This window comes from Salmo salar, chromosome ssa01, assembly GCF_905237065.1.
Source record: "Salmo salar chromosome ssa01, Ssal_v3.1, whole genome shotgun sequence".
NCBI lineage: Eukaryota > Metazoa > Chordata > Actinopteri > Salmoniformes > Salmonidae > Salmo > Salmo salar.
Genome location: NC_059442.1, coordinates 131874774 through 131902357, shown reverse-complemented (window position 1 = coordinate 131902357; position 27584 = coordinate 131874774). Strand labels below are relative to the sequence as shown.

General features: G+C 43.4%; 1 protein-coding gene across 3 annotated transcripts in view; it reads left to right on the top strand.

Annotated features, from left to right (window-relative positions):
* myo5b (myosin VB) overlaps positions 1 to 27584 on the top strand; it is an 82869-nt gene that overhangs the window by 19617 nt on the left and 35668 nt on the right. For all 3 annotated transcript variants that reach the window (XM_045689449.1, XM_014129638.2, XM_014129645.2), the window contains exons 2-10: positions 16832 to 16942; positions 17499 to 17670; positions 19242 to 19386; positions 20079 to 20235; positions 22401 to 22544; positions 22841 to 22922; positions 23125 to 23232; positions 23402 to 23511; positions 23634 to 23899. In XM_045689449.1, the coding sequence (XP_045545405.1) occupies positions 16832 to 16942; positions 17499 to 17670; positions 19242 to 19386; positions 20079 to 20235; positions 22401 to 22544; positions 22841 to 22922; positions 23125 to 23232; positions 23402 to 23511; positions 23634 to 23899 (1295 nt within the window). The remainder of the gene's footprint in view (positions 1 to 16831; positions 16943 to 17498; positions 17671 to 19241; positions 19387 to 20078; positions 20236 to 22400; positions 22545 to 22840; positions 22923 to 23124; positions 23233 to 23401; positions 23512 to 23633; positions 23900 to 27584) is intronic.

Genomic DNA, 27584 nt, shown 5'->3' with positions numbered 1-27584 from the left:
CACAGATATGAAACAAACAGACAATCATAAAATCAGTCAAATATCAAATTCCTAGTTTTGCTCAAAACCAACTTTTATAAGAGGTTTTTCAAATAAGTAAAATGGTAAGAGTAAGGTCATTAACCCATTTAGTAGCTAGCAAGCTAGCCATTTTTAACCAGTTAGCTTGGGTGCTTGACTACCACTGTGAGGAACACTTGGATCAACCCTACTCCACGGCCAGAGCATAAAGTGTCAATAGTGCAGTGTGCGCTCTGAACGCTCAGAATTTACAAACAATCTGACAACGCTATGAATATACAAATTACCCAGAGCGCACTCTGACAAACTGGAGGGAATTTACGAGCGCACCCTTAGTTGTCAATGAAATGTATTTGGCATCGATCAAATGGGCGGGCAGGCAAGATCCCAATCAGTTGTCAAAATGTGGGTTGGGACAAGCACGCATTGGCAGGGAAGCTGCAGAAGGACGAGCAGTCTACTATGTGGCCAACTAGCTGAAAAGGTTTGAGTGTGTTTATCTAGTGTTAGATTAGCTCATCTCGCTCTGGCTAGAATTAGTTGTTGATCATGATGTTATTGATGTGCACAGCTGAGGGGGAGAGTGCCTACCTTTTTCATGTTTGTTTGATCAATAGGACTATAAAGTTCCCAAATGTAAGAGGACTCTGATGGTATTTACATATTTGCAGAAATCCATTCAGGTGACTTTTGGCGAATGTGTTCTAATGATCTAAAGTCACGCTGTTGCTACTGCCTGTAAACACAGAGTCCAGTTCAAAGTGAATGATGGCAGGCACATGTGGCGAATGGCTTATTTGCATTAAGGCCTACTGTAGGTCTGATTGGCTGTGGCACACCAGGGGTCCTGGACAAGACAGATGTTTTATTTACTAGTGTCTATTAACTGTCCTAACTTTTACTGTCAGAAAATGTAAAGAAAACAAGAAACATATACTTCCTAGGGGTGTGTATGAACAGATTTGAATAACATTTCATGTTGCTAAAACACTGTCAATTCCTTTTTAAATGAACAAAATCTGAAAGGGTACTTTTGAGACGTTCATATTAATATTTGTAGTGTTGAATAAATGTATGTGTAAATTTGTATTTCAGAATCTCCATATGTCAAAGTTATTATAAGAATAACGTTATAATATTCAAATTGTGATTATAATAGTTTATTTTATGTCTTTATACTATAAGAAGTATAATGCCACCAAGATGTCTGTATTATGTACGGTTCACAGATCATAGGAGGCACGTATAGGTCTAAAAGGGTCCTAAATGGCCACTTTCATTAGGATTATCCTTCTTCCCAATTAAGTTTCATTGTGAGAATTAGTATTTTTTTATTTAACCTTCATTTAACTAGGCAAGTCAGTTAAGAACAAATTCTTATTTACAATGACGGCCTACCAAAAGACAAAAGGTCTCCTGCGGGGACGGGGGCTGGGATTAAACATTTATAAAATATAAATATAGGACAAAACACACATCAGGACAAGAGACAAGACAACATAGAGAGACCGAAGACGACAACATAACAAGGCAGCAACACATGACAATACAGCATGGTAGCAACACAACATGACAACAACATGGTAGAAACACAAAACATTATTGGGCACAGACAACAGCACAAAGGGCAAGAAGGTAGAGACAACAATACATCATGCAAAGCAGCCACAACTGTCAGTAAGAGTGTCCATGATTGAGTCTTTGAAGAGATTGAGATACAACTGTCCAGTTTGAGTGTTTGTTGCAGCTCGTTCCAGTCGCTAGCTACAGCGAACTGAAAAGATGAGTGACCCAGGGATGTGTGTGCTTTGGGGACCTTTATCAGAATGTGACTGGCAGAATGGGTGTTGTATGTGATATTGAGGGCTGCAGTAGATATCTCAGATAAGGGGGGTGAGGCCTAAGAGGGTTTTATAAGCATCAACCAGTGGGTCTTGCAACGGGTATACAGAGATGACCGGTTTACAGAGGAGTATAGAGTGCAGTGATGTCTTATAAGGGGCATTGGTGGCAAATCTGATGGCCGAATGGTAAAGAACATCTAGCCGCTCGAGAGCACCCTTACCTGCCAATCTATAAATGTATATCTCCGTAATCTAGCATGGGTAGGATGGTCATCTGAATCAGGGTTAGTTTGGCAGCTGGGGTGAAAGAGGAGCGATTACGATAGAGGAAACCAAGTCTAGATTGAACTTTAGCCTGCAGCTTTGATATGTGCTGAGAGAAGGACAGTGTACCGTCTAGCCATACTCCCAAGTACTTGTATGAGGTGACTATCTCAAGCTCTAAACCCTCAGTGGTATTCTTCTTACCGAACCACATGACCTTTGTTTTGGAGGTCTTCAGAACAAGGTTAATGGTATAGAAAGCTTGTTGGACACTAAAAGCTTTGTTGTAGAGCGTTTAACACAAAATCTGGGGATGGGCCAGCTGAGTATTAGACTGTATCATCTGCATATAAATGGATGAGAGAGCTTCCTACTGCCTGAGCTATGTTGTTGATGTAAATTGAGAAGAGCGTGAGGCCTATGATTGAACCTTGGGGTAATCCCTTGGTGACAGGCAGTGGCTGAGACAGCAGATTTTCTGACTTTATACACTGCACTCTTTGAGAGAGGTAGTTAGCAAACCAGGCCAAAGACCCATCAGAGACACCAATACTCCATAGCCGGCCCACAAGAATGGAATGGTCTATCGTATCAAAAGCTTTGGCCAAGTCAATTAAAATAGCAGCACGACATTGCTTAGAATCAAGGGCAATGGTGACATCACTGAGGACCTTTAAGGTTGCAGTGACACATCCATAACCTAAGCGGAAACCAAATTGCATACCCAAGAGACTACTATAGACATCAAGAAAGCCAGTCAGTTGATTATTGACAAGTTTTTCCAACACTTTTGAAAAACAGGGCAAAATAGAAATAGACCTGTAACAGTTAGGATCAGCTTGATCTCCCCCTTTAAATAAAGGACAAACTGTGGCTGCCTTCCAAGCAATGGGAACCTCCCCAGAAAGGAGAGAGGGGTTAAAAAGGTTGTAGATGGGCTTTGCGATGGTAGGGGCAGCAACCTTAAAGAAGAAAGGCTCTTGAAAGAATCGTCAGAACAAATCGAGACACCCAAAATATTTTTGTCTACGCTGGCGTGGAATCATCCCAAACTTATTCTCTGAGTCAGATAACTCTTCAAAGGACTTTGTGTTCTTTGTATGTGTTATAGTGGGAGTTTTCAGTACATTCTTGGTGTCCTAATTACAGTTTGATAGGGCCCACGCTGAGCTGTTCTGCATTCAGGGGATGGGCAGCACTCTTTTCTGTATGCTGTACATATTGGAGATCTTCACTGACCCAGATAAACACAGAAAACAGGGATGGGAGGATTCGCTTTGCCGCTGATGTATTTCAATTTTAACAGAATAGCTTAGGCCGACTTATTAAAATACCCAGGCCTGCAAGAAGCAGAAATGTCTACTCCTGCATGTGTTCATATGGATGCTGGGAGGAGTTTACTAAGGAGGACCTCGTTGCCCCCTTTTAACTCTCTCTCAGTCCAATGCAGCATCTATGACATTTTGAGAGGATATTGTGAATATTGTCACAATTAAGAAAAGAAACAACAATTCCACGTTCCATCGAACCGGGGTATGATTTTGGCTACTTGATTTAATGTTTGTCCAAATTTGCAACAAACCTTTGGAAATAGTCAAGTGTTGTGATGGACTGTTTGAAAGGTGGACTAATGGTCCAGTTTTGATGCAAAAGCTGCATGCGTACTGTTGTTGCTTCTCTAGAAGATGATTTATGCCTTATAACATGGCTTTCATCTTGTTTGTTGTTAGTCTCGAAATGCTTTCGACCTGTAGAAAATCACAAAGCAAAGAGCGGAGCGAAGGAAGGAAAATGCCGGAATGCCAGTCCCAGCAATAGAATGTAACGAGTGAAAGATGAGGAGTGGAGGGAGTTTTACAGTGCTGATCAAGTCCGTCTCAGTCAATGGAGCTGATTTACTTCAGCACCACTGCAGATGAACTTACAGGTTGCTGCTGCTATTCCTAGGCATTACTGTAGCTTAGCACTGCTACAGCAGGGGCAGCTGTTGGAATGGTGGCTAGAATGGATATTGTAAAGTCATTAGTACACCTTCCTGATCTCCACAAAGCAAACTGCAGTCAGAAGTCCTCTGTCAAGTCTCTCCGTTCATTTGTTTCCTAATGTAATAGTGAGGTCATATTTACCCCTGTCTCTGTCAGCCATTGCTGTTTATTTTAAGTGCTGGTTTGAGGAGGAGTGAGGCGGAGCTCCAGATTGACACTGTTTTACAAATCAAATGAGTTCCTGCCATCACTGAACAACATTTGCATTTCTGCTGCTACCGCACGAAGGAACAGCATTCTCTGCGAGTTTTCCCTTTCGCTTCCAGTTCACTTCAGAGTGCTGCACCATCACAATCACCTGACCCATGGAGCAGTGCAAGACAATTGAATTAGCCTATTCCTTTCAAAATGTCTTTATGACGGAGTACTGACTGACTGAAGCCATTTGCAATGTAATAGCAAGCAATCACCTTTCAATCTCTCGTGTTTTTCTGTTCTTCCTCTTTTGACAGAGTTTCCATCCCACCACACTTTATTTCCCTTTTTCTGTTGACTTTCTTTCATTATTAGGCAAATACCACATCAGAGGTAATACCTGTACCGTAGTTCCTTATTTATGTTGATTCATGAAGCCTTTGAACTTTATCTATGGTCAAACATGGGTATTTTCCACAGATTTGTCCTTTTATGTGCTAAGTTAGAGAATTGTATGTCCACTCTAACTTACATGATGCCCAAGTGGCTACTACAACCATGCACTACTGCCAGTAGATAGTCCATCTGCTCTTGTTCAGGCCCCCTAGAACGTTGCCGTGTCTGTGTAAAGGCAATCATATGTGACTGTCATGTTTACACTGCTGAGAGAAACTGACTGGGCTGCTGCAGCGTTAGAACTGTTTGCCATCAAACCAGATTTATATCACAATGGTCTGACACTGCTGCGTGAATGGCCATAGCAGCCACCCAGCATGCAAAAACAAAAAAAGCTTGACGCTCGCTATTTTCCGCCTTCCCGAAGCAGAAGGCTATAAAGTTCTACCACCAGCAGGTGAGTGGAGTGAGGCTTAAGAAGTTATTTACATCTCTGGCGGGTAGCCCCCAGTCAGAGGACTGCTACAAGCCTTCGGCAAGGCGCCTTTCCCTGCCCAGCGAATGTAAACGCCTGGAGTTTGCTACATGGGATTGGAACCGGTGCTATGGTCAGATGACATGAAAATTGAGCTCTTTGGTGGTGTGTTTGGCTCCGAAATAAGGATACATAAGCAGAAAAGAACCCCAAAATATGGTGGTGGATCAAATCAAATGTTATTGGTCTCGTAAAATATTTCAAAGGCTCTGCACCGTTACCCTCGCAGGGTGAGGTATTGAAAACAGGGTACCAGTAATTTTGACCCCAATCTTTTTGAGGAAGATTACTTGTTAACCCCCCAGAGTCGATGTCCACGCCTCCATGGTGATCTAATTAGCGTTAAAAAAAAGTCTGTTTAAGCTAGAGAGACAGGGAATATGGAAAATATTCAGACCCCTTGACTTTTTTTATGCATTTTGTTTACATTACAGCCTCATCAATCTACACACAATATCCCATAATGACAAAGCAAAAACTGGTTTTTAGAACTTTTTGCAAAGTTCTCTGCAGAGCCTCTCAAGGTCTGTCAGGTTGGATGGGGAGCGTCACTGCACAGCTATTTTCAGGTCTCTCCAGAGATGTTCGATTGGACTGTTAAAGTTGCGTCCTGTTCGTTTCTGGTATCAGAACAAAATAGTCAGCACATAGTAACTTCTGATTTAGCTGTACTTTAATTAATGCAACCACGTGTATGGTAAATATGTCGTTCGTATACTGTCTCTCTGTGACACCTCGCAGGGCAGACAGAAGAAGAGGGCGTCACATTCTATTGTTCTCTCTTTTATACTCTGACAGAGAGAGTTCCCGCTCAATGCTGGCCTGTCAGAGGGAGGAGAAGCGTGGTTTAAACTTGCTCCTCCTATTGTCGGCGTGCAGGCAGGTCCCAGCCTAGTGACGCACTTCCTGTCGCCGGGTGTCGTTCTTCCTGTCTTCAGCAGTTGATTTATCCGTAGTTTATATACTTAATATTGTAGCATAGCTTCCCCGGTATATTATAAAGGTTATGCATACAAATAGCCAGTTCAACCCTAACAGGACTCAAGTCCGGGCTCTGGCTGGGCCACTCAAGGACATTGAGAGACTTGTCCCGAAGCCGCTCCTGCATTGTCTTGGCTGTGTGCTTAGTGTCGTTGTCCTGTTGGAAGGTGAACCTTTGCCCCAGTCTGAGGTCCAGAGTGCTCTGGAGCAGGTTTTCATCAAGGATCTCTCTGTACTTTGCTCCGTTCATTTTCCCTCGATCCTAACTAGTCTCCCAGTCCGTGCCGCTGAAAAACATCCCCGCAGCATGATGCTGCCACCACCATCCTTCACCGTAGGGATGGTATTGGCCAGGTGATAAGCGGTGCCTGGTTTCCTCCAGACGTGATGCTTGGCATTCAGGCCAAAGAGTTCAATCTTGGTTTCATCAGAGAATCTTGTTTCTAATGGTCTGAGAGTCCTTTTAGGTGCCTTTTGGCAAACTCCTAAGCGGGCTGTCATGTACCCTTTTACTTAGGAGTGGCTTCCGTCTGGCACTCTACCATAAAGGCCTGATTGGTGGAGTGCTGCAGAGATGCTTGTCCTTCTGGAAGTTTCAACCATCTCCACAGAGGAACTCTGGAGCTCTATCAGAGTGACCATCGGGTTTTTGGTCACCTCCCTGACAGAGCTCCAGAGTTCTTCTGTGGAGATGGTTGTCCTTCTGGAAGTTTCTCCCATCTTTCATCAGCCCTTTTACATGAAAATGCCCATAAGGAAAATTTAAGTCTAGACCAGATTTCCCCAAATATTGTTCTGTTAACAAATGTTTTATTACTATGTTATACTATATGAACCCTCCAATTGAATTATACATAAGCCTATTCTCTTTTACAGAAAGCCAAAATATCTATGTATAGTGACAGTCACACATTAGATAACTTCCCATGCAAAGTCTCAATTTTTTTTGTCTCCTCGACTTTAGAAGGTCTTACACGGAACCCAAACCGTCTGCGCGTGTATGCCATCGTGCGCTATCGTGCATACATTTTTTTTGTCCCCCTACACCAAACGCGATCACGCAGGTTAAAATATCAAAACAAACTCTGAACCAATGACATGACATTCATTTGGGGACAGGTCGAAAAGCATTAAACATGTATGGCAATTTAGCTAGTTAGCTTGCACTTGCTAGCTAATTTGTCCTATTTAGCTAGCTTGCTGTTGCTAGCTAATTTGTCCTGGAATATAAACATTGAGTTGTTATTTTACCTGAAATGCACAAGGTCCTCTACTCTGACAATTAATCCACACATAAAACGATCAACCGAATCGTTTCTAGTCATCTCTAATCCTTCCAGGCTTTTTCATCTTTGAACTTATATGGTGATCGCATCTACACTTTAATAGTATTACCACGACAACCGGCAAAACAGTTTGGTTATACCCACGTGGGTGATTGAAAGACAATGAGGAGATGGCACGTGTGTACCTGCTTCTATAAACCAATAAGGAGATGGGAGAGGCAGGACTTCAGCGCGATCTGCGTCAGAAATAGAAAGGAGTTCTATTTTAGCCCATGGCATCGCAGACGCTCATTGGCGCAATAATTGAATAACATGGATTTCTACATTTATTTTGCGACGCTCGCGCACGCGACGTGTCTGGTCTGGTCAGCATGTTAGCTCAGCTTCTGAATGTCATAGAGACAAACCAAAGATATTCCCATGTGCATCAGTCGCGTCTGTCTCTGGCATTTTACTGCTTGTTCCACAGAGTTATGCGTTGTTATAGATCGGTTCATACAATCCCGAATTTGTTAAAAAAAAAATGTTTTATATAATTACCACTCATATCAAGGAAGGTCCCGTGACACCCCCCCCCTCCCTCCTTCAGGAAACTTTGGTGCCCCCCACAATTTTGAACAAATAGCCTAACCATTCAACAAATAGTACAGTGAGTAGGTTAGATTGTGCTTAGAAAAGTAATCTTTTGAAGCCATCAGTGATGCCCGTAGTGGAAGCCAATGAAGCAGAGCGTATAAAGCATCTTGTCAGGATCAAAGTGAAGTGACTCCGGTGTGCCACTGAAATACCCTGTTGTCCTTTGAAAGGGTCTGTAACCTGGAGCTCTGGGCCTGATGGGTCATCTCCTCTGATCCATCCTGTAGTGGGCTGAGAGAGACTCTGAATCATGTCCCCATTGTGTCAATCTGGATCTCACACACGCTCCAGGTGATGGGCTAAGTAGAGCGCTGGGCTGGCTCGACCCAAACCCGCAGAGCCAGGAAAAATGGCAGCAAACTCTGTTTACTGTATGTTTATGCTCTGTTTACAATCACATGGTCCAAAAGTTCCCGCTTGGTCCCATCATACAATCTTCAGCATAATCAAATGGCCAGTTCAGTGGCACTTTGTCAAAATCCTTGCTATTTATAAATGAATTATTCTCTTCTCTAAATGCATGTGTAGATAGTCTACTGTGTGGGGGCACTGTAGTCACTCAAGACCGTGGATTCTTGCAATTCAGTGATACAGAGAAGTGTGATTTTAATTAGGAGATTCATAGGCATAGTAATGCTGAAGTAAGTCAAATGCATCAATGAGTGACATTGAGATGGGATGCTTCAGTACTTCTTTGCGATTATTTATCCACTTAGATATTGTTTATCCAATTTCATGGAAAATTGGCTTACTTCCACTGCATGGGGTTTTGGCAAAAGGATTTCAGACATCAAAGACCCAGTAAAGATGAAGACTTATTGGAAGTTTGCCCACAAGCCTGAGTGCAGACTTAGGCGTAGTAATACACGTATGATGCTGAATTCCTCTGTTTTTAGCCATGGGATACAAAATATGGGCTATATCCCAGCCACTTTGTCATTTTTAAGAAATAACGTCATGGAGACTAAGCTTTTCATTCAAACAGTATCAGAGCAGGGGCCGTATCCATAACACGTCTCAGACTAGAAAATTGGTCCTGACAATATAGACATTTTACGCCTACTCTTATGGGTAAAACTAAAAGCTATGCATGAAGCCTCTTTTAGTCATAAGAGTCCTACCTAGTCGACAGATTATTTAGGAGACCTCATGAGATGTCCTAAAAGGCAGCGAGTTAGTGGTTCCCACGCCATATACAGGCAATTGATTTTTTTTAAATATATATATATATATATATATACTGAACAAAAATGTAAACACAACATGCAACAATTTCTAAGACTTTACTGAGTTACAGTTCATATAAGGAAATCCGTCAATTGAAATAAATTCATTAGGCCCTAATCTATGCATTTCACCTGAAGGCGGCAGGTAGCCTAGTGGTTAGAGCATTGGGCTAGTAACCGGAAGGTTGCAAGACCGAACCCCCGAGCTGACAAGGTAAAAATCTGTCGTTCTGTCCCTGAACAAGGCAGTTAACCCACTGTTCCTAGGCCGTCATTGAAAATAAGAATTTGTTCTTAACTGACTTGCCTAGTTAAATAAAGGTAAAATAAAAAATGACCGTGAATACAGATATGCATGTGTTGGTCACAGATAACTTAAAAAAATTAAATAATAATAAATAAAGTAGGGGTGTGGATCAGAAAACCAGTCAGTATCTGGTGTGACCACCATTTGCTTAATGCAGCGCGACACATCTCCTTCTCATAGAGTTGATCAGGCTGTTGATTGTGGCCTGTGGAATGTTGTCCCACTCTTCAATGGCTGTGCGAAGTAGCTGGATATTGGTGGTAAGGATCTGTGCACAACATGCTGCCGTGCATGTTAATCCAGAGCATGCCAAACATGCTCAATGGGTGATATGTCTGGTGAGTATGCAGGCCGTTGAATAACTGGAACGTATGTTTTCAGCTTCCAGGAATTGTGTACTGATCCTTGCAACATGGGACTGTGCATTATCATGCTGAAACATGAGGTGATGATGGCGGATGAATGGCACGACAATGAACCTCAGGATCTCGTCACGGTTTCTCTGCATTCAAATTACCATTGATAAAATGCAGTTGTGTTCATTGTCTGTAGCTTATGACTGCTCATACCGTAACCCCACCGCCACCATGGGGCACTCTGTTCTCAACGTTGACATGAGAAAACCGCTCGCCCACACGACACCATCTGTACAGTTGAAACCGGGATTAATCCGTGAAGAGCACACTTCTCCGCCGTGCCGGTGAGCAGTTTCCCACTTAAGTCGGTTACGATGCCAAACTGCAGTCAGGTCAAGACCCTGGTGAGGACGATGAGGACACAGATGATCTTCCCTGAGACAGTTTCTGACAGTTTATGCAGAAATTCTTTGGTTGTGCAAACCCACAGTTTCATTAGTTGTCCGGGTGGCTGGTCTCAGACGATCCCGCAGCTGAAGAAGCTGGATGTGGAGGTCCTGGGCTGGCGTGGTTACACGTGGTCTTCCGGTTGTGAGGCCGGTTGGACGTACTGCCAAATAAAAAAACGACGTTTGATGTGGTTTATGGTACACCAATTAACATTCAATTCTCTGGCAATGGCTCTGGTGGACATTCCTGCAGTCAGCATGCCAATTGCACGCTCCCGCAACTGCACATTTTGGAGTGGCTTTTTATTGTCCCCAGCACAAGGTGCACCTGTGTAATGAGCATGCTGTTTATTCAGGTGGATGGATTATCTTGACAAAGGAGAAATGCTCACTAACAGGGGTGTAAACAAATTTGGGCACAACATTTGAGAGAAATAAGCTTTTAGTGCGTATGGAACATTTCTGGGATCTTTTATTTCAGCTCATGAAACATGGGACCAACACGTTGCATTCATATTTCTGTTCAATATGTATTCCTGTATGATCAATCCATAAATAACCTAGGCCTTCATGCAGTAGTTTCTCCTGCGCTTTTGACAATGATTTCACCATGATGCCTATTTCACATGATTGGCCTAAATACTTATAACCTCTAGGCTAATAAATAATCACATTTTTCTTTCGATTATTCCATTAACCTACATCATATTATTTCAAGTTATCCCTTTGGAGCGCAATATCACGTTGTCGAAAAAGATGCCTAAATTGGCCATGCCTATAAATTGGGCTATTGAAGGCATCCAAGGCCTATGTTAACTTTGATTGTGTTTGGTGAAAATGATAGACCTTCCAAACATTTTATGCAACATTATCAGCAAGGGACTTGATGCCTATGGGGCCAAAGTGATTTAGAGTTGTTGAACGGGAGTGACGAGTGTGTTGACATAACGGTAGCCTAAAATGATATAAAGTTGGCTTTTATCAACCATCGTACTGTACTGTATGATTCAGTGCAATATGCCTATCACATTATTGAACATATCAGAATTGTTAAAAAGACAGAGTTATGCACACCAACATATTAGGCAAGATTTGAGAGTAGACAAAGTGATCGTGTCAGGCAAAAATATCAAGCGTATTATCTTTGCAACATTTGATGTAGAGTCACATTCACTGTGGCTGTCTGAGGCATGTTATAGAGTTCACAGCTGGTGACGCCGCATCGCCATCGGTTATTCCCCATAATTTGCAACAATGTCAATTAGCTTCATCGCTATCTTTCCTTTGCGGTACCTCAAACTGTCGCGATTACCAGCTGAGATTTGAGTTGAACATCATCCTAAAACCCACTCTGAGCTGGGAGTTCTTTTTAGTCTTAACCGGTTTTAACAAGATTCCTAGGACCTTTTCTGAGACGCTTTGTGGATACAACCCCAGGACATGCATAGTAATTCAATTAGGCTAATAATGAATGCTGCCATTTCAAACGCAACCTTTGGAAATGGCACAGCACAGTTGCCATTTCCGTTCCAAATCTTTGATCTGTTCTTGATCTTGACATTCAATCAGCCTCTCAAATATGAAGAAACAACAGTGTGTGAAAAGAGTAGTGAGGATTCCTCTTGCATTGTAATCCTACGGTTGTGCCAAAAATGTCCTCGATCGTTTTGTCAATATGGATTCATTGGAGAAGTGTCGGGATGTCAGCAATGCTTACAAACATCTTGCATTGATTAAACATTTCTCCCTCCGTCTCTCCTTCCTTAGATCCATCCTTCGCTCTCTCTCATGTTTCCCCTATTGATTTCTTCCCTGGGATGTTAAGTAACTGATTTACATGTAGCTAACCAATGAAAATGTGTCAGAGCATGTGATATCAGCAGCATGGGAGTTGCTCAGTGGTATCCAGAGAAAAGGCTTTGTTTATTTCCTTCTCTGATGTGTCGCCCAGGGATGATGATGATGATGATGATGATGAACTACAGTAATGTAGAGTCACACCTGACCGGACTGCTGTGATTTGGAGGAAGGGTGACTCACTCACTGTCCTTTTACTTCCGTGCTAAAAGAATGATCACACATTGTCATAGCTCTGCTGGATACTTGACAAGTGCACAAAGGTCTCTGTACTTGTAAAGAAGAACTCTGAGCAGAGGAGAAGCATTGTAACCCACGAGCGTAGGCTTGCAATCGGGAGCGAAATGAAAGCGCCTTTGTGACCTGTCGTCGATCTCCGTAAAAGTCAGCGCGTGAATCGTTTTTTTTTATGTCCCACTTCTAAATGGACTGGTGGTGAGTGAGTTGCTGGCTCTGTTGTGCAATGGTTTGAACAAGGCCCTATGTAACCTAATAGGTTACTCATAAATAAGGTACTGATCAGGTCAAATGAGCCATACTATTTCCTCCAACTGTAAACTGCAAAACAGAATGGAAGGCACTCACAGTACAATAAGATCTTCCCTAGGGTTGTGAGAGAATGTTTCAGACTAGGAGATAAACTGTCTTCAAGTGTTCCCAGAGTCAAAGCCCATGTGACCCTGGCTGACACGTGAGTAACATTAGTGATAGCACGGTCGGTTTGCAGCGCTACGCAAGGTTATTTTGTATCGCTACATCTCCCGCCCAGTTATCTGCCAGCCCGCCCGCTGCCTCCTTATTAAAGCGGATTAAAAAGCGCTGCTGTCATCTCGCCTGTCGTAATACGCTGTGACTCTCAGTTGCCCGGGGGGGAGACAGCGCTCAAAGTTCAGCCTCTCAGTCAGAGCATGAGTAACGAGGACTTGGCGTCAGTGGGTGTCTTCTCTATAATGCATTTCTACAGACCCGCGACTTGGTTGGGAGGTGTGCTTGTTCTTGTTGAAATATGAACGGGCCCTCTGTGACTGAGGTAAATGTTAGGTTCAACCTCATGGGGAAGAGTGTGACTCATCTCACTGTTCTGATATCAGGCTGAGAGACATCATGATGTACCGATCTGAGATAGCTGGGCCCTCTGGTAACAGTGAACACCGACAACTTGTTAAGTTTCCTATGAAGTTGAGAAGGTCGCGCAGAGAGTTTGTTCTCCATTTGAGACACGCAGAGCTCAGCTGTGGAAAATCCACTTGACTTACACGCAGAGTTACACAGCTCCGTAGGGCTGAGCACTGCATAAACTCTATTACCCCTGACAAACTGCGTTAATTCAGTCTGCTGCAGAAATGTGAACCATAGTCTACAAATTATTCCGTCCACTTACCTTTTCTAATGAATATAATGCCAATGTGGCCGAATGGAGGAAATGAGTTGGAACATTCATGAACATTTTCAGGTGTAGTTATTTTTCTAAAAGTTTCCTGATCTCTCCCTCTGTAGTGTTTCTCTGGGGTGATGTAAAGGGGAAACAGTTCTGCACTGGAGGGATGTTGCTGCTTTGACCCCCTCCCCCCCATCAGCACCCATTTTTTTTTTGTTTTGGCTTTCTTCCTCTCCTAGCATCAAATTGACATGCATCTAGCTGCTATCTGCTGCTTTTATGTACATAAACTGTGTATATATTGGGGTGAAAGTAGAATTCATTTCTTCCTGGTATGGGACCTCCCTATGTGTGCATGCCTGTGCACCCAGAAAATGTATGAGCTTAACAGGCCTGGCCCTGGACTTTCTGCCGCCCTAGGCGAGACAAAAAAATCTACCCCATCCTCGCTAAACTGGAATAGTGTACAGCACGGGTTGGCAATAGGTTTGGCCTAGGGCAAATCATTTTCTCAGCTAATAGTCAGCGGAACAGAACATAATAGCAGCCCAATTCATAGGCCTATGTTACACAATGTTTAACACGTCTGGTTAGTTGGCTATATAATCAGTTAAATAACATATCCTCATATTTTTTATCTGATTACACTGATAAAACCACCAACGTCTCTATTAAATTCGTTTTTTATATCTCTTTGTGCGTTGATTGGGGAAAAACGTCTTGCAATCAAGAGAATGTAGCTCTGAAAAGAAAGATGGATAATGAAAAAATAGAGCTTTTATGGAAGGATGGACAGAGGAATAGGCATATTTCTCCAATGTCAAACCAGAGTGGGCCTAGTCATAAAGATTTGTCATTGAGCTTTATAGTGGCATAAACACAACCAGCCATGATGTTTTCCTCTGCTTGTCAAACAGTCACTTCAAAGGGCTCCTTTACTAGGCTACCCGCGCACGTTCATCCACTCACAACATATTTACATCCTCCAAACAGTTGTGAATGGAAAGACACTTCTGTTACACAAAACACCAAAACGTGTCATGACATTTTGGTGATTGTCATTAGGCCAGAATTAATGCCTCCACTGCTGTCCGCGTGCTTCTCGGTGTAGCCACTCATCTCTGCCTTGGCACATTTCCGTGTTCTTGTCGAACCACATTGCGTTTTGGATCATAGGCTATCGCCCACTTTCAAGTCCATTCTCTTTTTCATGCCTCTGACGCACGGTAATGATAAATAATGGTGGTACAGCCAACAGTTTTCTTGGTGTTTTAGTTATTGTGATCGGCCCAGGTTTTACCGGTACGGCGTACCCCCACTATTTATTTTGCCCGGGATGCCGTACCGGACCGCCTTACTTTCACCCCTGTGCAGTAGTGGAAAAGGTACCCAATTTTGTCATACTTGAGTCAAGGTAAAGATACCTTTTTTAATAGAAAATGACTGGTGGTTGATCACCCACAGTGAACTCTATGTAGTTTAGCTGTCTGAGGTTAGGCTGCTACTCTACTGTACTGTGTTTCTAAGGTCTGCAGCTTAGCCGGGCTTATCTCTGTCAGAGAAAATATGGTCATGCTTTTAAAGAGCTGAAACATCTCAACAGTGATTGTACTGCATACAGTAGTTTTGTTTAGCCTTCTCCTTTGTCTGCCGTTTCCCCCACCTATCTCCCTATTACCTCGTAGCAGTGCCTTGTTAGGCTGTTTTGTGCCTGTGAAGGAATGGGAGGTCAGGAGGACTGTGTTTGGATCATTTGTCTGGCTTTTCTTTTTGCCCTCAAGAACACAAAAAATAAACTGCTTGTCCTTTGTTCTGTGGTGCAGTCGTTTGCATCTGTGGTGCGGTCATTATAGGCCAAACTGTCAGTGAAGTGAAACCTAGGCCGATGTGCTTTGAAATGGACAAGTCAATTAATTATTAATTAGTGAATAAAACTCTTGCATTGAACTCCATAAAGTGATATGCTCAATGTTTGTTCAGCAGGGATTATTTTGTAAACAAAAATGATTGTTCTGATCCTGAATGAAATTGACAGTGCCTCATTTCATGTTATTTTATTTTTCTTCTCCTGCCCCTATTTGTTTTAACTAATAGTTGTAATTTCAAAATGCAATTAACAGCGGAGAACCAGCTAATGGTTTGTATAATTATTCACAGTGAGTTATCACTCCCTCTCTCCTGACAAAAATAATAATAATTTATTAAGCTTTTATAGCACTTTTCATAACAGAAAGAAATCTCAAAGCGCTTCAAAAGCAACAACAAAAAACCAATCAAACAATAGGCTATGTCGTGAGTAGCCTAGCTATAGTTAGCTAGGTCAACCAATAGAGGCCAAGTCTTTGAGTGCATGTATCCTCCAAAGATGGAGATGGTCAGTTTATGGCTTGATCAGATGAAGGTAGAGGGAGATGGTTGATGGAATCTGATGGTGATCTTGTCGAGGGTCATGCCCTTCTCCTTCACAACCTTTTATCTTCAACATCAGGCCAAACTTCTCTCATAATAATTTGTTCTATTCGTCCCGTAAAGTTACTAATTTATCGTCAAAGGAACTGTTAGAAAGGTGCAATTAATCATTTTTGGAAGATGGACAAATTTGTTGACGGTCTCTTTAGGATATGACTTAGTTTTGCCGTTAATGGCATCCCATCTTGAAATACATTTTTATGTGATTCTAAGTGAGTCAATCAAAAAGGTAGGGCTAGGTTTATATAACAAGTAAGATTAGCAAACAAATGTGCCCTCGGAAATGATCAATCTGTATTTTCGCCTCACTATGGGCCTATCTAGGATATCTCAAAACGGGATGTGTCACAAACACAATTACCTCAACACTGGCACATCGTCAACCTATTGACACTTATTTTCAGTTTTTGTTGAAACAATAACGCATTGCAACATCTTTGAGCTGTCATATCAATTGGACATCTCTCGAGCATTCAGCAGGTCAGTCGCTTTTTATGGATTGACAGTATGTTTGCATTGACAATAAATTACACACTGTCTATGAACATGGGCAAGTGGGGGAGGAATGCTCTCTAAATGTGCAAACAATATTCAAAGTAATTGATGAGTTGAATTAAATCTATTTGTATGTGTTTTTGTGTTGCAGTACACTCGGGTGTGGATCCCAGACCCAGAGGATGTATGGAGAGCTGCAGAGATCATCAAGGACTACAAGGAGGGAGAGCCAATCCTGCACCTCAAACTTGAAGATGAATCGGTAATCTACCCCCCACTGGATCAGGCCATTTTTTTATATTTTTATATATAGCCCTTGCCTAAGGACTCAATATGCTTTGGTCTATTTTGTCGTGCTCATGTACATTTGTACATGTCCTCATTAAAGCAGTTAATGTGTGTGCGTGCCCACGCACATTCAGAAACTTTTTGGTGCCATGAATCATTAATCATATTTTTTGAAGTGAGAGATGCAAGCCCTGAGGGTACAAGATACAGTTATTAAATAACAATGCGCTGTGCCAAGAGTAGTTTGAATGAATCAGCAGATGATGATATTATCGCTTTGTGCAGCAGCAGTATATTCCCCTACATACCTACTCATGATCACAATCTCTACGTGATACAGGTATGATTCATAAACACCTAGAAGCCACCGAATCCATATCCTTTAACATTTGTAGTTATGGACAGTGCTGCAATATGATTTCAACTGATAAAGGGAGTCCTCATACCCTCAAACCAGGTGCAAATACTTTGCTTTTAATGTTTTTTTTTTTTAGTATTGACTGTTTTTGCTTGAACCCCTCCTGTCCCAGCCGTTGGAATACCGCATCGGACCCAAAGACAACCCTCTTCCCTTCCTCCGGAACCCTGATATCCTGGTGGGGGAGAATGACCTCACAGCGCTCAGCTACCTACACGAGCCTGCTGTCCTGCACAACCTCAAAGTGCGCTTCCTCGAGCCCAACCACATCTACACATACTGCGGTAAGTCTCTATACTGTACCACCTGCTCTGACAGCGCCACTTATAGTAACCAGAATGGTCTGTATAGGGTCTCTTAGCAAAGCCCTTGGCCTGACCTTGCGCTGCAAATTCCTCCTACGTTTACTATGGTAGCTAGCTTATTTTACACCATGTAGGGTCGAGGCTTTCATTTACCTTTTTAATGGTTGTCTTGTCCCAACTTTTACAAACCTGTCCTCCCAATTCCCCAATCAACTAGGGTTCCATAGACTTAAACAGACAATGAGTGAGCTGTTGCCATGTGTGGAATGCGCCCTAAACAAAGCAGACAAAGGGGAATGAGCAAAGACAATATTTGTCTGTTGATCCTACACTGTGCATCGATATCACCATGTTTTAATTAGGGAAATCTGTCCCCATGGTAACCCTGCCAGTGCAAACTTGGGTGAGCCTACTACATTCCTCTGGTAATATGGATGTTGTGATATGTTTTGATAGTATTTGCCTATCAAGGGTATAGCAGGAAAAATACAATGTGTTTTTACCCACAGTAGCATATTATACTGTATGATAGGATTGTCTAATTATTATTATCTGTGATAGCTAGGTGGAACAACAACATATCTTAATGTGAATGCACTAACTGTAAGTCACTCTGGAGAAGAGTGTCTGCTAAATGACTCAAATGTAGATGCACATACAATTAATGGACTTAAGGTATTTTGGTGGGAATTCAGGTATTTACTTTCTCATACATTTTCTTAATGTATCAGGTGTCTCTTAAATACTTTGTGAAAATATGTTGCCTCATTTGCATATACAGTCTGCTGGGTGTATCTGCATTCATGAATAAATGAATATAAAGGGGTGGAGCAGGGCCGCAACCACCAATAACTTGCTCTGTCTCTAGGTTAATCCTTACTGTTGTTGTCACCTTCTCTTGCATAATTCGACAAGTGTGTCTAGATTACACCCATCCAAACATATTATACGTTGTTTGTGAGATCAGACATAATGTCACTAATCCAAGTGTTCATTTTCAGAAGTTGCTTTCATTTCAGCGCATTTAATTTGTAAATATTTCAACTGTATTAAATCATTACTTTTTCAAATTGGATTTAAAAAAACTAACACCCATCAAAATACCTTTTATCTTTGTTCTCTTTCTTGGGCTGTAACTGTCGAAGACGTGCCGTTAAATCCCTTACGAAGCGTTCTTATCGTTGCAACGGAAAGCCAGTGTATTCTATTGAGCCCATTTCAGCCATTACCGGAGTGTGTTTTGACAGGTCATTACAAACGTTTCCGTGGTCGTTACATTAACGGGGGGGGGGGGGGGAAACAAATGGCACAAGCAATAGTGGGAAAGAGTCACCAATGAAATGAAAGCAATCAATCCAGCAAGATTTCAGTGACCAAGTGGATTTTGCACTCCTCAAACACAGGAAATAGATGGCTGAGATCCTCAGCTGGGCGGGGCATGCACGTTGCAGCCCCCCGGAGAGACACAAATACACACCCACAACAATCACTGAGTCTCACTGACTGGCCATACTATTTTCTCTGTCCTCCCTTCCCTCCTTCCTCTATAGGTATCGTACTGGTGGCCATCAACCCCTACGACCAGCTTCAGATCTATGGAGAGGAGGTCATCAATGCCTACAGCGGGCAGAACATGGGAGACATGGACCCACACATCTTTGCTGTTGCTGAGGAGGCATACAAGCAGATGGCCAGGTACTGGATGAGCCTCAGGGTACAGCTAAATGGGTACAACACAGGATCAGGATACTATTAATGTATTAGACCTGGAAGAGTTGCCAATTAATAACCACATTCTATATATTAGTCTGCTTTGGGAAGCAATTGAGTTGTTACTGTGTGGAACATGGAGCTGCGTAGCAAGCACCTGATTAGGCTCCTCATCCGGTTTGATATGTCATTTTGTTAGTGTGTGGCTCAGTTGGTAGAGCGTGGCGCTTGCAACGCCAGGGTCTTGGGTTCAATTCCCACAGGGGACCAGTATGAGGGGGAAAAGTATGAAATGTAAATGTATGCACTCTCGATAAGAGCATCTGCTAAATGACTAAAATGTAAATAGTGTTGGTGTGGGACTAAATAATGAGTTGCCACAGAGATAAACAATGTCTTCAATGGAAGATGTGGGTGGATAATAACAGTGCTCCGGTCCACATTAACTGTCAACCTCATCAATGCTGCTCTTCTCTGTAGAGCAAAGGACAATAAATACCATGTCCACTGCCTACATACTGTGCATGCCCACTGCTGGGTAGTCCTGGCAACTCCAGTCATGTAGAGAAAATGAGCGTTGTGTAACTGTAGACGTGGCCCATTAATGCAGCTCAGGTCAGTTACCTCTTTTTTTTTTTTTTTTTTTAAATGTTCCAAATGTCTTTCTCTTCCTGTAGAGATGAGAGGAACCAATCCATCATAGTTAGTGGGGAGTCGGGGGCAGGGAAGACCGTCTCTGCTAAGTACGCCATGCGGTTCTTCGCCACTGTGGGAGGGTCGGCCAACGACACCAACGTTGAGGAGAAGGTGCTGGCCTCCAGCCCCATCATGGAGGTGAGGAGGGGAACTGGGGATGGGCTGCTGGTCCCATACTGTAGGCCAGCCCAGCACTATTGCATCCTAGTAAAGGAAGTCGATCCGGGAATATATGGGATACATAACATGATTTGTGCCTTTTTGGAGATGACACGTATCTTCTGGACAACCAAGTAATATTTTATTTACCTGCTTAGATGGGTTCTAGTGAAAACGTTATCATGTTTTACTTTTTCTATGCCCTGAAAGTTTTATGAACTCAGCTGTAACTTTGTAGAGTTTACAGCACAGTATTCTTATGGGGAATCATTTTGTAAACTGTAGGTGGGGAAGCTAAACACACCAGTAGTCCATTAACAGCAAAGTCTCACAGCCTGCCCTAAAGATACAACTAGGAGAAGCTGCTATCTCTGAGTCCATTATCAGCCTCACCTCAGCTAGATCAGTGAGAGTGAAGAAACAGGCCAGTTGGGCACAATCCCCATCTTGGCAGATGACACAACTCAAAATTAGGAGCTTTACAACTGTCAAGGCACATTACGAGCAGCAAGGAGAAGCAAAAGTTTTTTTGAGTGGCATGAATCACAATTTCAGAAAATATAAACTCAGCAAAAAAAGAAACTGCCCTTTTTCAGAACCCTGTCTTTCAAAGGTAATTTGTAAAATCCAAATAACTTCACAGATCTTCATTGTAAAGGGTTTAAACACTGTTTCCCATGCTTGTTCAATGAACCATAAACAATTCATGAACGTGCACCTGTGGAACGGTCGTTAAGACACTAACAGCTTACAGACGGTAGGCAATTGTCAAAGTTATGAAAACTTAGGACACTAAAGAGGCCATTCTACTGACTCTGAAAAACACCAAAAGAAAGATGCCCAGGGTCCCTGCTCATCTGCGTGAACGTGCCTTAGGCATGCTGCAAGGAGGCATGAGGACTGCAGATGTGGCCAGGGCAATAAATTGCAATGTCTGTACTGTGAGACACCTAAGACAGCGCTACAGGGAGACAGGATGGACAGCTGATCGTCCTCGCAGTGGCAGATCACGTGAAACAACAGGATCGGTGCATCCGAACATCACACCTGCGGGACAGGTACAGGATGGCAACAACAACTGCCCGAGTTACACCAGGAACGCACAATCCCTCCATTAGTGCTCAGACTGTCCGCAATAGGCTGAGAGAGGCTGAACTGAGGGCTTGTAGGCCTGTTGTAAGGCAGGTCCACACCAGACATCACCAGCAACAACGTTGCCTATGGGCACAAACCCACAGTTGCTGGACCAGACAGGCCTGGCAAAAAAGTGCTCTTCACTGACGAGTCGGGGTTTTGTCTCACCGGGGGTGATGGTCGGATTCGCGTTTATCGTCGACGGAATGAGCGTTACACCGAGGCCTGTACTCTGGAGCGGGATCGATTTGGAGGTGGAGGGTCCGTCATGGTCTGGGGCGGTGTGTCACAGCATCAACAGACTGAGCTTGTTGTCATTGCAGGCAATCTCAACTCTGTGCGTTACATGGAAGACATCCTCCTCCCTCATGTGGTACCCTTCCTACAGGCTCATCCTGACATGACCCCCCAGCATCACAATGCCACCAGCCATACTGCTCGTTATGTGCGTGATTTCCTGCAAGACAGGAACGTCAGTGTTCTGCCATGGCCAGAGAAGAGTCCGTATCTCAATCCCATTGAGCACGTCTGGGACCTGTTGGATCGGAGGGTGAGGGCTAGTACCATTCCCCCCCCAGAAATGTCCAGGAACTTGCAGGTGCCTTGGTGGAAGAGTGGGGTAACATCTCACAGCAAGAACTGGCAAATCTGGTGCAGTCCATGAGGAGGAGATGCACTGCAGTACTTAATGCAGCTGGTGGCCACACCAGATACTGACTGTTACTTTTTGATTTTGACCCCCCCCTCCCCCCCCTGTTCAGAGACATTCTATTTCTGTTAGTCACATGTCTGTGGAACTCGTTCAGTTCATGTCTCAGTTGTTGAATCTTGTTATGTTCAAACAAATATTTACACATGTTAAGTTTGCTGAAAATAAACGCAGTTGACGGTGAGAGGACGTTTCTTTTTTTTGCCGAGTTTAAATATATTTTACAGTGGTTATGATTTTCTTTTGATCTCTGAAACTTTCACACTTTTTTTTTTCTCCACCTCTCTGCTTCTCTTTTCAGGCTATTGGAAATGCGAAAACCACGCGCAATGACAACAGCAGTCGTTTTGGGAAGTACATCCAGATTGGTTTTGACAGGCGTTATCACATAATAGGAGCCAACATGCGCACGTATCTGCTGGAGAAGTCAAGGGTGGTGTTCCAGGTACGTGTAACTCCATGCTGCGCAGTCTGGGATGACACTCTGTATTACTACTTACTAAGTCCATGCTTCCCTTCACGTTTACTTTCCTTCATTTAAACAAGCATTTGATTAGGCCTTAGCTTGACATGTTTTTTTCTAGCCAATCAAATATCAAAATAAACGTATCGAAGTACTTTACAGAAATTAATACAATATTAAATTGCAGCCTGGGGGAACTCATGATCTAACAAAAGTCTTTCATTCTTAAGAATATATTATTGATAAAGAGTTAAGTGTGGTATATTTCTGCTTTTTAGGCAGAGGATGAGAGGAATTACCACATCTTCTACCAGCTGTGTGCCTCTGCTAGCTTCCCGGAGTTCAAAGACCTAGCCTTGAGTAAGTGTCGCAGACCGAGCCGATATTCAACTACGTTTATGTTAAGGAAGCAACTGGATAATAACAGCAATCATTATTTTTATGTCATGTTTACTGGAGCGTAGTTCTTCAAACTACATTCAGAGAATAGTACGTGTCGTCTGTGAGGACATTCAAGTAAGAACACTTTTCTAATACATTTATCTCTGCATTCATCTTAAAGCCAGTGCGGAAGACTTCATCTTCACATCGCAAGGAGAGAACATCTTCATTGAGGGGGTGAATGATGCCGAGGACTTCAAGAAGACGAAGGAAGCTTTTACACTACTGGGTAACGGTCTGACTGCATGGGTACATTCTAAGATGGTAACACCGCTACATTAGAACAGGCTCAGAACCAAGGGTTTATGTATCTTGGCCATAAAGACTGACTGGGTTTTTGTTCTTTTTTTCAATCTCCCGATGGAACAATATTTACCTTACTGTGGTTGTTTTTGCAGGTGTTAAGGAGAGCAATCAAAACAGCATCTTCAGAATCATAGCTTCCATCCTGCATCTGGGAAACGTGGAGATCTGCTCGGAGAGAGACGGAGACTCCTGCCACATATCAGTATGTCACTATCCAGCCTTATCCAGCTTAATTCTGTTTGAGTTTATAGTTCCACATCACAGCCTCAAACCGTATATCTTCTTTATACCTAATTTATTGATTAAATCTGTGTGTGTTTGTAGAGGAACGACCCTCACTTGGCGCACTTCTGCCGGTTGCTGGGGGTGGAGCTGGAGCAGATGGAGCACTGGCTATGTCACAGGAAGCTGGTCACCACGTCAGAGACCTACGTCAAGAACATGTCCCGCAAACAGGCAGCTAATGCCCGCGACGCGCTCGCCAAACACATCTACGCACACATGTTTGACTGGATTGTGGAGCACGTCAACAAGTCTCTACACACCTCCTCCAAACAACACTCCTTCATCGGTGTTCTGGATATCTATGGGTAAGACTGCCCACCTGTGCTCCCCAGAACCTCCGAAAACAAACCTCAACAGTGGGTTGGTTTGGATTGTGAGAGAAACTTGGCTGTGTGGTGAGAACTGATTTTTCATGCCAGCAATAGAAGTCTTATTTCAGGAGTGTAATCTCAGCCGTGGTGAATGGTTAAAGCGTCTCAGGCGGGCAGTAAGTTAACACACTGTGACATCAGCCCCACATTTCTCATTTTCCCTCGCAGGTCTGTCACACAATGTTTTCTGTACTAAGCCACGGAGAAGCATGATATTTGATGAGTAGATTTCATAACTACTCTTTATCTGTGCCTTCCGGTCTGGAGACACGCAAATCAAATCAAATGTTATTGGTCACATACACATATTTAGCGGATGTTATTGCTGCTGTAGCGAAACGCTTGTGTTCCTAGCTCCAACGGTTTAGTGAATCGACAATTCACAACAATACACACAAATCTAAAAGTAAAATAATGGAATTAAGAAATATATAAATATTAGGACGAGCAATGTCGGAGTGGCATTGACTAAAATACAGTATATAGATATGAAATGAGTAAAGCAGTATGTAAACATTATTAAAGTGACTAGTGTTCCATTATTAAAGTGACCAGTGATTCCATGTCTATGTATATAGGGCAGCAGCCTCGACGGTGCAGGGTTGAGTAACTTGGTGGTAGATGGCGAGTGATGGATATTTAACAGTCTACCTTGAGATTGAAAAGCAGCTTCTATCACAGCTTTGATGCACCTGTACTGACCTCGCCTTCTGTTGAAGAGGCACTGTTGCGCCTTCTTCACCAAACTGTCTGTGTGGGTGGACCATTTCAGATCGTCAGTGATGTGTACCCCCGAGACACCTGAAGCTTTCCACCTTCTCCACAGTACTGTCCCGTCAATGTGGATAGGGGGGCGCTCCCTCTGCTGTTTCCTGAAGTCCACGATCAGCTCCTTTGTTTTGTTGACGTTGAGGGAGAGGTTATTTTCCTGGCACCACTCCACCAGGGCCCTCACCTCCTCCCTGTAGGCTGTCTTGTCATTGTTGGTACTCAGGCCTACTATGGTTGTGCCGTCTGCAAACTTGATGATTGAGTTGGAGGCGTGTGGCCACGCAGTCATGGGTGAACAGGGAGCACAGGAAGGGGCTGAGTACGCACCCTTGTGGGGCCCCTGTGTTGACGATCAATGAAGTGGAGGTGTTGTTTCCTACCTTCACCACCTGGGGGCGGCCCGTCAGAAGTCCAGGACCCAGTTGCACAGGGTGGGGTTCAGACCCCAGGGCCCCAAGCTTGATGATGAGCTTGGAGGGTACTATGGTGTTGAAGACTGAGCTGTAGTCAATGAACAGCATTCTTACATAGGTATTCCTCTTGTCCAGGTGGGATAGGGAAGTGTGCACTGCAATGGCGATAGCATTGACTGTGGATCTATTGGGGTGGTAAGCAAATTTAAGTGGCTCTAGGGCAGGGGTGGGCAAACTTTTTGGTTCAAGGGCCACATCTGGATTTTGAAATTCCACGGAGGGACACATTTTTTGGAGGACCAATTGTTTGTTAAAATGAATTTGCGGGGGCCTCCCAAGTGGCACAGTGGTCTAAGGCACTGCATCGCAGTGCTTGAGGCGTTACTACAGATCAGGGTTCTGTAGTAACCGGCGCACAATTGGCCCAACGTCGTCTGGGTTTGGCAGGCCGAGATGTCCTTGTCCCATCGCACTGTGGCGGGCCGGGTGCATGCACACTGACACGGTCGCCAGGTGTACGGTATTTCCTCCGACACATTGGTGCGGCTGGCTTCCAGGTTAAGTGAGCATTGTGTCAAGAAGCAGTGCGGCTTGGCTGGATCGTGTTTCGGAGGATGCACGGCTCTCGACCTTCGCCTCTTCCGAGTCTGTACGGGAGTTGCAGCGATGGGACAAGACTATAACTACCAATTGGATACCACAAAATTGGGAAAAAAGGGCAAAAAATATATATATTTCTTATGTCTCGCGGGCCGGATTGAAGTGCCCGGCTGGCCGGATGCGGACTATACCTCCCCTTGGTCTTGGTTGTTATGTAAGGTAGAGGTGATATGATCCTTAACTAGACTCTCAAAGCACTTCATGATGACAGAAGTGAGTGCCACGGAGCGATAGTCATTTAGTTCAGTTACCGTTGTTATCTTGGGTACAGGAACAATGGTGGACATATTGAAGCAAGTGGGGACAGCAGACTCGGATAGGGAGAGATTGAATATGTCTGTAAACACTCCAGTCAGCTGGTCTGCGCATGCTCTGAGGACGTGGCTAGAGATGCCGTCTGGGCCGGCAACCTTGCGAGGGTGAGCACACCTTGCGAGGGTGAGCACGCCTTACTGACGTCGGACACGGAGAATGAGAGCCCACAGTCCTTGGCAGCTGGCCACGTCGATGGCACTGTTATCCTCAAAGCGGGTGAAGAAGGTGTTTAGCTTGTCTGGGAGCAAGACGTCGGTGTCCACGACGTGCCTGGTTTTCCCTTTATAATCCGTGATTGTCTGTAGACACTGCCACATACGCATCTGTGTGTGTGTGAGCGCTCTGCGTGTCTACAGCCAAATACCTCCATCCCCTGTGTTTTTAAGTGCCTCTATTCATTAAAGTAGATGGAGGATGGAACCATATTGAATTGGGGGAGCTGTGCTTTTCTTCTTCATGGCCCGTTTGACTGAGGGCTTAATTGGTTCTCTTCTGTGGGTTAGATTATTGATGAAACTGGCAGCCTGGCCTGGTGCTGGGAGGGGAAAGATGCTGAGCTACAGTAGAAAGCCCAAATAATAAGACATACAGCAGGGGGGGATTCGTAACTTGAGTCTGACAATTATCTGTACAAAACAGTTAATATGATAATACTTGTGGAATATAAAATACTTGCTTGATTCACTGTTTGTCATGTTTTCCAGTTTCTTGAAATACTTTGCAAACGCAACTTCTATGTGAAAACTGAAATGGTCTATCATTCCTTTTCCATTTTAGTAGACAGTCTTATCCAGAGCAACTTAAAGTAGTGAGTGGATACATTTTCATACTATTTCGTACTGGTCCCCTGTGGGAATCGAACCCACAACCATAGCATTGCAAGCGCCATGCTCTACCAACTGAGCCACATCATCATCGTCAATGCACTCAATTACTGTTTTGTGATGGAAAGTCTAATCATTCCATGGAGGGCCTAGTTTCTGCAGTTTCTTTTTAAGACCTAGACAACCAGGTGAGGGGAGTGCTTTACTAATTAGTGACATTCATTTATTAATCAAGTGTAAGGGAGGAGTGAAAACACGCAGACACTCGGCCCTCTGTAGAATGAGTTTGACACGCGAGCTCAAAATATAAGGGACATTTCTGTCGTTGTTTTGTCTCTGTACTCCAGCACTTTGGATTTGAAATTGTACTATGAGGTTAAAGTGCAGACTGTCCGCTTTAATTTGAGGGCATCATCCAAATCGGGTGAACCGTTTAGAAATTACAGCACTTTTTGTACATAGTATTGGGACGAATTCACGTATGTGTATTAACTTCTTAAAGTGTAGGGGGCATTATTTTCACGGCCGGATGAAAAACGTACCCAAATTAAACTGGTTACTACTCTGGCCCAGAAACTAGAATATGCATATTATTAGTAGATTTGGATAGAAAAAACTCTGAAGTTTCTAAAACTG